This window comes from Portunus trituberculatus, chromosome 36, assembly GCF_017591435.1.
Source record: "Portunus trituberculatus isolate SZX2019 chromosome 36, ASM1759143v1, whole genome shotgun sequence".
NCBI classification, from domain to species: Eukaryota; Metazoa; Arthropoda; class Malacostraca; order Decapoda; family Portunidae; genus Portunus; species Portunus trituberculatus.
In genome coordinates this window covers 9,341,594-9,356,593 of record NC_059290.1, presented here as the reverse complement: position 1 = coordinate 9,356,593, position 15,000 = coordinate 9,341,594, and the positions used below count along the sequence as shown (strand labels likewise).

The 15,000-nt window shown below is 39.7% G+C and overlaps 2 protein-coding genes across 2 annotated transcripts in view; both read right to left on the bottom strand.

Annotated features, from left to right (window-relative positions):
- Positions 1–3,442: 3,442 nt before the first annotated feature.
- Positions 3,443–8,680, bottom strand: LOC123513419. Its single transcript, XM_045270584.1, has 4 exons — positions 8,521–8,680; positions 7,279–7,440; positions 6,909–7,000; positions 3,443–4,316 (listed from the first exon to the last, which is right to left on the bottom strand). Exons 1-4 carry the CDS (start codon positions 8,591–8,593, stop codon positions 4,188–4,190), a joined length of 456 nt encoding a protein of 151 aa, XP_045126519.1. The 5' UTR covers positions 8,594–8,680; the 3' UTR covers positions 3,443–4,187.
- A 1,076-nt stretch (positions 8,681–9,756) lies between these two features.
- The window catches only part of LOC123513417 (protein LTV1 homolog), an 8,409-nt gene continuing 3,165 nt past the window's right edge, over positions 9,757–15,000 (bottom strand). The window contains exons 5-10 of the mRNA XM_045270583.1: positions 14,947–15,000; positions 13,956–14,208; positions 13,338–13,553; positions 12,435–12,654; positions 11,372–11,493; positions 9,757–11,161 (exon numbers count right to left, since the gene is read on the bottom strand). The exon at positions 14,947–15,000 is cut by the window's right edge and continues 235 nt beyond it. Coding sequence (XP_045126518.1) covers positions 11,051–11,161; positions 11,372–11,493; positions 12,435–12,654; positions 13,338–13,553; positions 13,956–14,208; positions 14,947–15,000 — 976 coding nt within the window. The 3' untranslated portion in view covers positions 9,757–11,050. The remainder of the gene's footprint in view (positions 11,162–11,371; positions 11,494–12,434; positions 12,655–13,337; positions 13,554–13,955; positions 14,209–14,946) is intronic.

The following is a 15,000-nucleotide window of genomic DNA, read 5'->3' as shown; positions in this document are numbered from 1 at the left end:
CTGCCATACTTTTGGGTCTTCCACCATCCCGTTCTCTCCTTTTAACCTTTCTATTGTTTCTTTTGCCTAATTTTTCCATTTATGAATCTATAGAACAATTTTGGTTGCTCCTTACATTTTTCGACAATGTCCTTTTCAAGTTCTTTTCCTCTTCCTTCCTCACCTTAACATATTCATTTCTCGCTGCCTTGAAGTTTTCCTTATTTGCTGGATTTCTATTTCTCCTCCACCTTTTCCATGCTCCATCTCTTTTCTCCTTTGCCCTAGCACACCTTGCATTAAACCAATCTTTCTTTCCTTCTTCTTTAGGTCTATATTTTGGGACATATTCCTGACTCCTGTTTTGTATATTTCCAAAAATAAGTTATATTTGTCTTGCATTGTCTCTGAGTTTTCCATCTCCTCCCAGTCTACGTTTTAAAATAGTTCTTGAGATTCTCAATATCAGCCTTTCTGTAATTTAATCGGTCTCCTTTGTATGAATCGTCTCTATCTTCCTTTCCTCTTCTATATCTATTTCTAATATTGCATGGTCACTCTTTCCCAATGGGCACTTATATCTTATATCATCATTCATTTGTATACCCCTTGTAAAAACTAGGTCCAATCTGCCGGCTCGTCGTTTCCTCTGAATCTTGTGCATTCCTTTACTCTCTGGTCCATCATATTGTCTATCATTAGGTTCAAGAATCTTTCTCCCCAGGCTTCTTCCCCCATACCACTTTCATAATTTTCCCAGTCCACTTCTTTACAGTTGAAATCTCCTACTAATATCACTTTTCTCCTTTCTTTAACGATTCTCGTTAGACTCCTTATTGTGTCATCTATCATGTCTTTATATTCTTGATTGGTCCATGAATTTGTTTTTGGTGGCACATATGTTACAATGATTGTTAACTCTTTTTTATTAATATGCATCTTAATATACAATACTTCTGCTTTTCCTTCCCACATTCCACTTGGTTTATCACTATCTCCTTCCTTAACATAATCATGACTCCTCCTCCTCCTTTACCCACTCTGTCTCTTCTCCATACATTATACCTATTATCCAAGTCTATTTTGATTGCCTCATTTAGTTTTGTTTCAGCCAGGCATACAATATCTGGATTTTCTTTCTTTATGTAATCTCTTAATTCTAATTTACTTGATAAAACCCGTCTATGTTCGTATACATCATTTTTAGTCTTTTGCCTTTATCATTTTTAGTTAAACTTGTTCCACTTTTTCTCTTCCTTCTCGTTTATATACCATTTCCTTATCCTGTCTCCTAGAATTCTCCAAAAATGCCTTCTTCTCCTCTTCTGACCTTTCATTATTCTTTTCCCTTACTGCTGCTGCCAGTTCATTGTATCTCTTCCTTTCTTCCTCATTTCTATTTTTCTTTATATAGATATCCTTGCAGCCTTCTGTTTCTCTAAGTTTTGTTGTTCTATATAATATTTCTTCTGTTGCTGCTTGTGATTTTAGTAGTATTTTAATTAGTCTCGTTTTTCCTTCTTGATATGGTTCCATTCTGTTTATTTCTTCTACTTCCTCTTCCAAGTTCTGCCTATCTTTGTCGTTTAGATTCTTCAGTAGGTCTTTGACTGATTTCATTTCTTCTTTTTCTCTTTTTGGTCTATATTTTATATTGTTTTCTTTTATTCCAAATACGACTACACTCTTCTTTTTTTCTGCAATTTCTCTAACTAAATTTTCTTTTGTCTTGAGGACTCCTATCATTTTGCTTGTCATATTTTCTTCTCTTTCTTTAAGTTGTTCTTGAGTGTGTGTGTGTGTGTGTGTGTGTGTGTTTCACTGTTTGATCTGCTGTTGCAGTCTCTGACGAGACAGCCAGACGTTACCCTACCGAACGAGCTCGGAGCTCATTATTTCCGATCTTCGGATAGGCCTGAGACCAGGCACACACCACACACCGGGACAACAAGGTCACAACTCCTCGATTTACATCCCGTACCTACTCACTGCTAGGTGAACTGGGGCTACACGTGAAAGGAGACACACCAAAATATCTCCACCCGGCCGGGGAATCGAATCCTGGTCCTCTGGCTTATGAAGTCAGCGCTCTAACCACTGAGCTACCGGGTGTGTGTGTGTGTGTGTGAGAGAGAGAGAGAGAGAGAGAGAGAGAGAGAGAGAGAGAGAGAGAGAGAGAGAGAGAGAGAGAGAGAGAGAGAGAGAAAACACAAAACAGAAATACAAAAATAAATAAATCCTTACTTTTTTTCGTTTTCAGAGAGAGAGAGAGAGAGAGAGAGAGAGAGAGAGAGAGAGATCACTCCATCACGCCTCTCTCTCCATTTCGGCGTGAACTAAAGGAATTTTCGCCAAACAAAACAAAAACATGACAAAATAAAATGGCAAGAAAAGAACCCGCCTCTCGTTTTCTGTTGGCTGGTTTTGCGCTGAATTCCTCCCCGCCCCCTCACCCCCTTAAAAAAAAAAAAAAAAAAAAAAAACGCCGTTTCTGTAATAATAGTTGTTTGGTGGTGGTGGTGGTGGTGGTGGTGGTGGTGGTGGTGGTGGTGATGATGATGATGATGATGATGATGATGATGATGATGATGATGATGATGATGATGGTGGTGGTGGTGGTTATAGGGAAGTTTAGCTTAGTGTTCAGTTAGAGTCGGTCAAAACAGTTGCGGTTATAGTAAGAACATCATAACTTTCGTGGGCTATTTGTTGTGGGAGGAGGAGGAGGAGGAGGAGGAGGAGGAGTAAATAAAATCATACACCACCACCACACCTACACCAAACTACATACTTAGACGTACCACTCTATTCAACATCACCACCACCACCACCACCACAGCCTTACCCAGCACATCCATCCCCACCCCCCAGCCAGCCCTAGCACCAGCCAGCACCACACACGCCTCACCACGCCTCTCTCCAAATCTCACCACATACGAGAGAACATTCCTGGAAAAAGCTGGAAAAACTGGAAAAGCTTCGCCACACGCCCTGCAGCACACACGCCACGCACCACACGCCGACACACACCAACACACACTCATTCCAATGTCCGTGTGTGTGTGTGTGTGTGTGTGTGTGTGTGTGTGTGTGTGTGTGTATATATAGTGTATTGTATGTATAGGCAGAGAACAGGCTTGAAAAAAGTGTGTGTGTATGTGTGTGTGTGTGTGTGTGTGTGTAAAGAATTTGTTTTGAGTGAAGGATTGAGAGAATAAGTTTAGCAAAGAGAGAAATATATATATATATATATATATATATATATATATATATATATATATATATATATATATATATATATTGAAATGTTCGTTACGTGTTTGTTTGTTTTCACTGAACGAAGGAAATATGAGGCAAAACAGTGAAAACATGTGAACATCTTGGAATATAAGGAGTGACCTGAGAGAAGAGGAAGGAACTACAACAACAACATGAACAACAACATAAAGAAAACAAGATAACAAACATTTCTCAACATTTAATAACAAAACACACACTCATAAGGAAGTCTTTGCCGGAAGACAAGGACACTGACGCACGAACACACGGACAAGTCCACAGAGCGTAGTGTAGCTACACTATAATTGCACATAAATAAGGCGAGTAATTCTCTCTCTCTCTCTCTCTCTCTCTCTCTCTCTCTCTCTCTCTCTCTCTCTCTCTCTCTCTCTCTCAGTCGTCTTTTTATTTCGTAAACTTAAATATATATATATATATATATATATATATATATATATATATATATATATATATATATATATATATATATCATAAAATTCTCTCTGCAAAAATAAAATCTTTCCTTTCATAAAGCCAAGTTAAAAATAATAGAATATGACTCCAGCAAGCATGTCGAAGTATCTCAAGTAAAGTACAGTTCAGTAAAATGTTTACAAGTTACTTACATGGAAGTACACTTGCGGCACAGCAAACTTGAAGGAAAATAAGAAGTACAATGAAGGACAAAATTCCTACACACACACACACATAAAAAAACTAATTACACAACACAACTACACAGCAAGCACACCACTCCACTACATACTTACAAAATGTACACACACACACACACACACACACACAAACACAAACACACACACACTCACCTTAACCCAACAGTTCCAGAGACACACATGGCGGTAACAAATCTTATAACTCTAGATGGTGTGTGTGTGTGTGTGTGTGTTGTTTGTTAGTCAGCAGGAAAGTCAGGGGTGGGTGTGGGATGACAGCAGCGGCAACAGCAGCAGGAGGGCAGCAGGCAGCAGGAGCAGGAGGGAGGGAGTGGCGGTGGTGGCTGCATTGCACAGGTCACCGCGACAGAAGCAAATGAACACCTGCAATAAACCATGTGTACAAATGAATCATGGCGACCAGAGAGGCAGGAACACTACTGGAAAGATTAGGTTAGGTTGGGTTAGACACAATAATAGAGGTAAATTTAAGGTGGTAAAGGTTAGGGTAGGTTAAATAAGACAAGATTATAGAGGATAAGGTGGTAATACTATTTGAAAGATTAGGATAGGTTAGGTTAGGTTAAGTTAAGTCAGACAAGATTATAGAGGTAAAGATGGTAATACTATTTGAAAGATAAGGTTAGGTTACGTAAGATTATAGAGGAAATTAAACCACTACTATTTCCAAGCGCACGGGTTCGAATCCTGTCCACGGTCCGAGTGTAGGTTGAGCTTCCTCACTCGGGGAAACGGTTTCCTAACAGGTGGGCTTTGAGATAGGAGGTACCCCAAAAAGTATCTCCTTTAGGCCAGATTTTCCCGTGAAAACCCCACATGGCATAAATAAAAAAAAATAAATAAATAAGAAAAAAACTACATTACAGCATGTTTACCATTGTTCCTGTGTGTTGTATTTCTATTTCTGGAAGACACACATGTAGAGGTTAGGTTAGGCAACATTGTAGAGGAAAAGCACAACTACGTAACACTTGGCTAAAGGAATATGAATGGAATGTAAACAAATGAAGTGAAAGACGACGGGTGGGTAAATTGGAAGAGACACTTAAGAAAGGTGAAGTGAGAGAGTGAACAGGTAAATTATGAACTATAACTGTACACTGCAGTTCATTGAATCTGAGGTGTTTGTTAATCCTCTCAATACTGGGGGACATTTTTACCCTGGAATTTGTGTACAATTAAACTATTTCATTGACATTAGGGAGGCTCTATGGGGGTGAGAAGATTAATGGCTACAGTCTTCACTATTTCAATCTCCCACATAAGTTTCTGAAGCTGTATAAAATCACCAAATAGTCACCAGAATGAATATGGAAACGAGTCATGGTACTGAAGGGGTTATTAATATTGTTACCATTGAGTCTTTAATTTTGTTTCTAGGTGAGAACAGAGAATATATAAAAGCACAAAGCTAAAAGTGAACAGGTACGGAACATTGCAATCAATCAACACAGGTGAGCATGTTATAAAAGTCACTGTGCTTGCTTCACATTCCTAGACAACCAGAGCACAATAATGAGGGGAAAGATAATGCCAGGTGAGGAAAGAACACTAGTCAATTAACTCAGGTGCTTATGAATGGTATTGTATTCATCAGATTTACACGAGAATAAAAGAAAATATCAACCCTTCAGTAGCATGATGTGTTTTCATATTCATTTTATACAGCTTCAGAAACTTACGTAGGGGATTAAAATAGTGAAGACTGTGGACGTTAATCTTCTTCCCCCCATAGACACTTCTTAATGTCAATAAAATGGTCTTATCATACACAAAACTCAAGGTACGTAACAATGTGTCCCAGTATTGAAGAGGTTAAAAAAATGGTCAGGTAAATCAGACCTGGTAAGATCACTTTAATCTATGTACTGCTATTTCTACATTCATCTATTTAATACCCAGCAGTCCCTTCCACTTGTTCTCTATACATTTAATTTTTTTCAACGTACACCTTTCTCTATCTCTATCAATACTTCACCTATCCACCTGTTCTCCTAGCTACACCCACTGTCTATGTCTATCCACCTGTAGTAGTTGATCCCTTCCTCTTTTTGCTATCTACTTCTACTATCTATCTAATCATTCCATGCTTTATCCGTCCACCTATAACCTCCTGTCCAAACTTATCCAACAACATTCCTCATCTCTATTTCTTATCTTCATACCTACAATTATACTTCCCTCTAACTATCACCCATCTATCTACTAATCTCCATCTCTCTTCTCTCATCATTATTTCACTACTATTATCACTTGCTCAATGCTTTTATTTATATTTCCAGCTAAATATACATCTCTAATCCTCTATCTCTCTATTTTTATCATTATTTCACTAGTTTTATCCTTTGCAAAATACCAACACCTATGTGTCTCCCACATTCTCCCTTGTCCACACCATCTTACCCAGCCCCACCCATCACACACACACACACACACACACACACACACACATATGCAGCTTGTGTCTGGTCACCGCATATGAAGAAAAATGTGAAGAAGGTGGAAAGGGTACAGAGGCTGGCAACAAGGATGGTACCAGGACTCAGGGAGTTAGACTATGAGGAAAGACTGAGGAAGCTGGGCCTGACCACATTAGAAGAGAGAAGAACAAGAGGAGACATGATAACTATGTATAAATTGGTGAACAAGATTGACATATTGGACAGAGAGTTGATAAAGGTGACCACAAGTAATCATCTCCGAGGACATGGAAAAAAATTAATAAAAGACATCTGTCTAAATGACGTGAGAAAATACAGTTTCCCGCATCGTAGTATTGATAAGTGGAATAAACTGAGCAGTGATGTCGTTGACGCGGTGTGTGTCAATCAGACGAAAGAGAGATATGACAGGAGAGGACAAGGAGACAGGACACAGAGAGCTTAGCTCGGGCACTGTAATACACAAATAGGTAAATACAAATAGGTAAATATACACACACACACAATGCCTCACCTTCTTGACCCCAATGAGGGCTTCGGAACACCTCTGCTTGTCGTCCGGTGGGGACCTCTGCAAACACTGCCGCTCCGTCGCTAGGTCATGGTCTGCAGGTGGAGAGGACCAATGACCTTAAGCTGTAGCCCCCCCATTTCTCTCTCTGTCAATCACTCTTTCTTACTTAGAACTAAAAGATTAAAACACACACACACAAACACACACACGTGCAGCATTTTTAATCCTTTCATTTCTAATCTATACTTCACTTATCTATCCATTTATCTTTCTGTTTTTTTTTTCTCTCTCTCTCTCTCTCTCTCTCTCTCTCATCCACTTTTCATCCCTCCAATCATTCCTTCAACCATCCATGCCATTCCTGCCTCACCTTCGCCATCCTTCTTGCCCTCGATGACCTTGGAGCACCATCCTGAGGCACAGGGTACTGCCTCTACACCCTTCATCAACTTGGTCACGTTGAAAGACACAGGGTCCTTGCAGTCTCCCAGCCGACCCCTCGACCGACATGAGTAACACCGCTTCACAAACCCTGAAGCAGGACAACCATAGGGGGTGAGGAGGTTAGGAGGAGGAGGAGGAGGAGGAGGAGGAGGAGGAGGAGGAGGAGGAGGAGGAGGAGGAGGAGGAGGAGGGGGGTAATAATATAAGGATAGTCTATGGTAAGCAATCAGCAACAGTTTATTAATAAGACAGCATAGTAGTAATAGTGAAGATAGTCTGTAGCTACCTCCTGCAGAAGGCAATGGAGGAAGGGGGAGGGGGTGAGGGAGAGGGAGGGGGAGAGGAAGAGGAGGAGGGAAAAGAGGGTGGGGAGGGGATAGAAGGAGGAGGAGGAGGAGGAGGAGGAGGAGGAGGAGGAGGAGGAGGAGGAGGAGGAGGAGGAGGAGGAGGAGGAGAAGAAGAAGAAGAAGAAGAAGAAGAAGAAGAAGAAGAAGAAGAAGAAGAAGATGATGATGATGATGGTATGATGATGATGATGATGATGATGATGATGATGATGATGATGATGATAATAATAATGATGATGATGATGATGAAAAAGAAGGAGGAGGAAGAGAAAGAGATGCTGGCTAACTTACTCATTTCCTGTTTGAATGAAAGACTTCATTCTCTCTCTCTCTCTCTCTCTCTCTCTCTCTCTCTCTCTCTCCAGCAGCAACGTAAGCGGCCCGTTACATCTCAAGGTAATCAGGTTTTTGTCAGAGAGAGAGAGAGAGAGAGAGAGAGAGAGAGAGAGAGAGAGAGAGAGAGAGAGAGAAATTTCCGCAAGTAAACTAGAAAATCACACCACCACCACCACTACCGCTATCATCACCAAGGCCAACAAAAAGAATAAATCATATTATTAATACTAACCATTACAATGACATTGAAAAACAGTTACCACTTTCACTTTCTTTATCTCTCGCTCTCTTTCTCTCTATCTTTCTTTCTTAAATACACAAAACACAAAATAAATAAGAGACGCTCACAATAAGGCATGAGAACCACCCAATTAACAACAGCGATAAACAAAACCCTCGTCGCTGCAGGAATTGAAGTCCCCCTGGAGTCTAGCAGGAACCGTAACATTTCTCCTCACTTCTCCTTATCTCTTCACTCCACCTACCTTGCGTGGTCGCCACCAGAGAGACAAATAGGATCCCCAGCAGTAGACACTTTTGGGGCGTCATTTGAGCCATTTTAACGTATTCTTTCACGTAAAATATGATGAGTGCCTCGTTGTTTCCTTCCTTCGCCCTGACATCTGCTCTATTCACTCCGTCTGAGTTGCCACCTTTGCTAATTAATGAATTCCTTTAAATATGATAGTTTTAGTCTTATTTTAAAGCTATTTTGTATATTACTTTTTTTTTACTTTCTGTTTGTTTGTCTGTTTTTTTCTTATGGAGGATTATTCATAGTTTGATGTATGTTGATATTTTAAGTAAGGTCATAGAGAGCATTATCTTTCGGCGCTAACTATATACTACCTCTCATTCAATATTCAATTTAGTTCCTTTTTAACTATGATTTATAGATTTTTACCATATTTTTAATAAGCGGGAGAGATTTGAAAAACAATATATTTGCACATTCTTCATGTAATGATTCGGTATAATTTGATCACCAATAATGTTGAGTTTTATCCTTTTCCTCTTTCCTCACATGATATAAACTGTGCTAGACCAATGAATATACGTGTGTTACGTAATACTTGTAACAACTGAATGGACAGGAAATTAATGGGTAAAATTACACAAAGATAAGTAAATATGTATGAGAGAGAGAGAGAGAGAGAGAGAGAGAGAGAGAGAGAGAGAGAGAGAGAGAGAATATAAGATAGGAAAGAAAATAATCAAACAAATAAGATAAGGAAAGAAGAGAAAGGGGAAAGACTGAAAATTAAATGAGGAGAAAGAAGGGAATGGAAAGAGAAAATTAAAAAGAATAAAAGTATAGAGAAATGAAAAGTATGGAAGAAGAGCAGAGAGGAGAATGAGGTCAGAACATAGAAGGAAATTAGAGGAAGTAAATTATTGGAATGAGAGAGAGAGAGAGAGAGAGAGAGAGTTTCTCATCTTTGTTAAACTGCTACGAGAATTACCATCCACATTCTTTATAAGCTCAATAGTTACGTCTCACTGAAATAACCAGAACACACACACACACACACACACAGTCTCTATGACCAGGGGATAGCGTGTGTGGTGTGTGAGGTTGCAGTCTTACCCAAAGGTCAGTAATAATGAATTCCAAGTTTGCACTGAGAAGATAATGGTTGGTGGTTGCAGCTCCGCTCATGATCAGGCCTTGGTGAACACACACATACACAGACAGAACAGGAAGATGGAAACAGTAGTAGTAGTATTTATTTTCCTGTATAATTTAATGTTTTTTTCAGAGTGACATAACATAGATAAATATTTGGGGCGAGTAAATAGTATTTATACAACATACGTGTGCGTGAGTGAGTGAGTCATGCGTGGAGTACATTGGGGGAAGGAAAACTTGGCTGGAAATAAGACTATGTGACATCTTGCGAGTCAATCAGTGAGTCTATGGCGAGTCTGTTGCGAGTGGAGACATGCTGGCTTGGGAACAGGATAAGGAAGGATTTTTCAGGATTACACCTCATCCTGCAATGTTTCAACGCTATGCAAGTGTTTATATCAATGTGTAACTCTTCTTTCAACGTCTATTCTGGCTGGGAAATGCTGCTGGCTGGCTGGCTCACAAACAAGGATACTATATCAATGTTTTCTCAATTGCAGCTCATCTCTGCAATGATTCAAGACTGCAAACACTGATATCAATACACGGAAAACGGGAAACTCTATTTAACAGCTATATCACGGAGTTATTGAGTACAGAGTCATCTGTCTATTGGACAACAGAATCTTGTCCATTTGAAAGTGGTGAAATAAAACGCTAAGTTCATCTTGCAGCAAATTGTGGGATATTAACCTGCTCCTGTCACATGCAAAACAAACACACTCATTCCTGTCTTAACCCTCTCACTGCTTACCCTTTTCTGTTAATAATCACTTTGAATTTTTCACACAAAAGATTATATATCAGTTTTGCAGCACAGAAAATATTCCTTCTTTTGTTTGTCCACATGTCCTATACTCTGAATATTGCCTCAAGTTGGTACCATGGCAGTGCAGTGAGAGTCCATCAAACACTGTTCTCTCAACACTATTTCCAGACGCCACACAAGTAACTATCTGGGCTCTGTCTGGGCTGTTGTGCAATGTGCATATTTTTTCCCTCACACACCACTGCAATCATGACACCAACAATAAAAAAAAATAAATAAATAAATAACTTCCACTGTAGCCTCTCGTAAAGCAATGAAAGGTGACAGTAATAAGAATGTTGGCCTCTCTCTCTCTCTCTCTCTCTCTCTCTCTCTCGATTCAACTCTCCTCCAAGCAAAATAACAATGCTATAATATAAATATGAATCTGTATATACTGCAATAATGTGTGTGTATAGTAATATATATATATATATATATATATATATATATATATATATATATATATATATATATATATATATGAGAAATTATATATATAAATACTTTGATGAGGGAAAATAATAATAATAATGCAACGGCAGCAACATTATTAAGATTATTAGTGGTGTTAGTATTACATGAGGGAAATCTTGTTGTTATACTTGTTGTTCATTAGAATCTTCTCCTGCCGTTTCTTCTCTCCCTTGAACGCCGCTCGGTTCAGCTTTTTCTCCACACGGCGCTCCTGTGGGTGTGGAAGAACGGGTCAGTGGGACGCACCCACACACACACACACACACACACACACACACACACACACACACTGGCATAAATGTCATAATGATACAAATGATTCACAAAGCTCTAGGGTCCCTAAAAGATAGATACATAGACAGATAGGTAGATACTGTATATATGCAACACCAACACCCCCCCCACACACATATACACTAACCCTGCGCAGTTCCTTAAGGGCTTTCTTCCTGAACCTTCTCTCTTCAGTGGTTTCCCCCGGCGGTCGGATGGAGATGGCTGACATGCTGGTGATAAGCGTCTGAGTGTCTGCCACAACCTCATCTGGCAAGGGAATCACACTGTTGAGTCAGTAGCAAAGGAATCATGCAATCTATTATTCTCTCCACCTCTGTAATGCAAGAGGTAACTATTCTCAATCATTTAATCCTTCATTCTTTTCCTAGTAAACTCTTGAACTTCCCACCTGCTTCTGCATTCTCTCCTTTCTATGTCCACCTCTCTAATACAATGGTTAACCAGATAGGTGGCCATATCTTTCTTAGGTAAATATATATTTTTTGCTTTCTTTACACATACTTTTTTATCATACATATTGCTGTTTCTCAACTTCAGTTTGTGTATAGTATAAGTTTCTTTTTCCAGGAAGACAAAGAGGATCTAAATGAATTAATAATTATGGAAGGAGATGCAGTTTGAATATGTAAAATTATAAGATATGAAATACTAGAACTAAATTTTCATGCTCTTAATTACAAGCGCTTCTTTTTAACATTTGATTCCAAACAACTGTGGTCAGATATTTTTGCTTCTGGCATTATAATTTTTTCAGAAAATTTAATAAAAAATGTTATGCTTTCTTCACTATTATATTCTTATCACACATTGCTATTTCTCAGCTACAGTTCTTTCCATTATGAGTTTTTATTTGCAGGAAGGCAAACTGAATTAAAAATAGTTAACAGCTCTATTTGGAAATGCAATCTGAACGTGTAGGTGTTCATTATTGTAGAAATTTATCACAATAACGATGTTGGGTTATTGGTCATTCAATAATTACTTTCTCCCACTTCACTGATTCTGTTTTCAAAAATAAAGATAAAAAGGTGTTTGAGACTGGCACCTCAGTGGGCTATCTTCACTCCCTTGTTGCTCTTGGTCAGTGCCTCTCACATTACAACAAATAAATACAACACACAGGTACTACAAATCATTCAAATAGTAACAAGTAAATGAGAAGCAAGCAGCAGCTGGCCGGCACTCACTGTCAGGCGTGTCAGCAGCCTTGTCGTGGTGTGCCAGATTGCGGCGGGTCAAGCCGCTGACCCGCTGCTCCAGGGGAATGCCAGTGCGAGGGTCGACAGCGATCTTCTTGCGTCGTGGAGGGTCAGTGATGGTGCGTGGATGGTTGTATAGGGTGGAGTTCATAGTTAGGATGGTCTCACAGTCCCACCGCTCCTTGCCCTCCTCGTCAGACACCTCCACCTGTGCACACCCACAAGGATGACATAAAGCAAAAAAAACACATGTGTTTGGCTTATCTTGCTTTCCCTAACTTCTAGAAGACAGAAGGTAAAAAGTAAAAAAAAAAAAAGGCTCTTGTATTCTGGCTTATTTTGCTTTCCCTAACTTCTAGAAGGCTAAAGAAGGTAAAAAAGTCAAACAAGGTTATGTGTTTGACTTATCTTGCTTTCCCTAAACTGTACAAGACTGAAAAGGTCTGGTCATTATTTTCTTAACATTCTCTTTTCTCAAAGAGCAGAAGATTGGAAAAGGTTACAGGCTCAAGAATTTTCTTAACTTACTAGGCTATGAAGAAACATGACTGGCAGTTCAAGTCTTGAGAAATGTGTCAAATAATAAGGTACAATTCTCCTCCTCCTCATAGTTAACTTCCCTCTTCCTGCTCTCTACACTGTCACCTCTTCCTTCTCCATCTCCACCAAGCCTTTCCTCTTTCCTCCCATCCTTAACTAAAATTCCCTCCACTTTTCTTCCTCTCTATCTACCACCTCCTCTTCCTCCTCTGCACCATAATCTCATTTTTTTCTATTCCTTCTCCTTCCATCAGTTCACTATCTCTTCCTCCTCCACCAAGGATTACTAACTTTCTACCTCTCCCTTCATTATTCAACTCTCTCTCTCTCTCTCTCTCTCTCTACACTAACCTCTTCCTTCTCCTCCTGTTCAGTGTATCCTCTCCTCTCCTGCATATCCTTGATCCACTTAATGATGCGATCCTGGTCATCCTGTGTGTCGTCCTGCAGGTGGCGCTGGGAGTGCTGCAGGGCCTGGCGGAACAGAGGTGACTCCTCCCCGACAAACCCATCAATGTCCTCCCCATCCAGCGCCCCAACCTGCTCCTCCCCGTACTCCCGGATGAACTGTGTGGGGAGAATTAAGTGAGAGTTTGGAAGGAGTTGACTGAGGGAAGATTGAGGAAGAGTGAGATGGAAGGAATTATAGTGACCTGCAAAGGATGAGAGACACAGAGAAGTGCCTAAAGAGGAACAAAAAGGTGGTGGTGGTGGAAGATGGACGTGACAGATGACAAAATTCAACATATGCACATAAAATACATATAAAAATTTCAGAAGAAATTTAACACCAAGAAAACATAAACTTTATCCAATCTTGCACACATTCATGGAAATCAAATAAATATACAAAAGTACAAAGAAATTAGACATATAGATATGAAGACAGGTTGAGAAGTGTATCTCAGGTACTGGAAATTACAAGGTAAACAAAAACAAAAACTAAAACACACACACACACACACTGACCTTCTCTTCAAAGCAATCATCTAGTGTAGTGAGATGGTCCTTCCTAGGCAGCACAGAGGAGGTGAGGGAGTAGTTGGTGAAGTGTGAGCGTGTCTCCTCCTCATCCAGGAAGGGTCTGGGGAAAGGGGGCGCGTCCAGGCTGCCTAGCTCGTCCCGTCCCTCCTCATCCTCGCTGTCGTTGAAGTCGCTGCTGAAGTCTTTCTCCTCCTCGTCCGCATCATAACCCTCGTCCTGACCCTTCTCTCTGTATGCACTGTGGTGGTTAGGTTAGGTCAGCTCAAGTGAAGTGGGATTAGGCTACGGCACAATACAAAACGAGAAAATAACAGGTAAAGCATGACGTCGTTAAAACTTCACTCACTCATGGTAAGCAATTCACATCACAAAACTTAATTCACTTAAACTGGACTCTGGAGTCACCACCTGTCTGCCATAATGAGTTTGGTGCAGCTTATCTTCAAAATCACCCTCCCTTTAATGTCATTTTGCTCATACATTTCCTGCTTTGAGGGTGAGATTAGGTGAAGCGCTTGCCTTCCCAGATTACCTATCATGTTAGTTAGTTCTGGTTCAAAACAATGTATATTTCTTTTCACCTGTGAATAAGTGAACATGTAAATAACAAAGGAAACAATCTAAGCTTCATATATAAGACTTACATCACATTCTAAATTTTCCAATATGTCCTCCAGTAAAAACACTCTTCAAAGCATACAAACAAAACACCTCAAAATCCTTATGCTTAGAGAGAGAGAAGGAGTAACAAAAAGAAAGAGCTAATAATATGGACAAAAGACTTGGAAAAGAAATATATATTTGTTTATCACACAAAATAAAGTTAATTGAAAAGGATTATTATCAGACACCAATCTCTCTCTCTCTCTCTCTCTCTCTCTCTCTCTCTCTCTCTCACACACAAACAAAATAATAACAATAATAATAAAAATAAATAAATAAAACACCAAAGAAAACAAACCACCTGCAAACACACCTTAATTTAGCAAACGAAGGGAGATGCGAGCCATTAACCTCCTCTCTTAGCCCA

Coding starts and splice junctions, on each gene's coding strand:
- LOC123513419 (XM_045270584.1), bottom strand. CDS start 8,593: ATGGCTCAAATGACGCCCCAAAAGTGTCTACTGCTGGGGATCCTATTT. Junction 7,001..7,278: donor GGGCAAGAAGGATGGCGAAG/GTGAGGCAGGAA, acceptor CTCCACCTGCAG/ACCATGACCTAGCGACGGAG. Junction 4,317..6,908: donor CCCTCATTGGGGTCAAGAAG/GTGAGGCATTGT, acceptor GGTTTATTGCAG/GTGTTCATTTGCTTCTGTCG.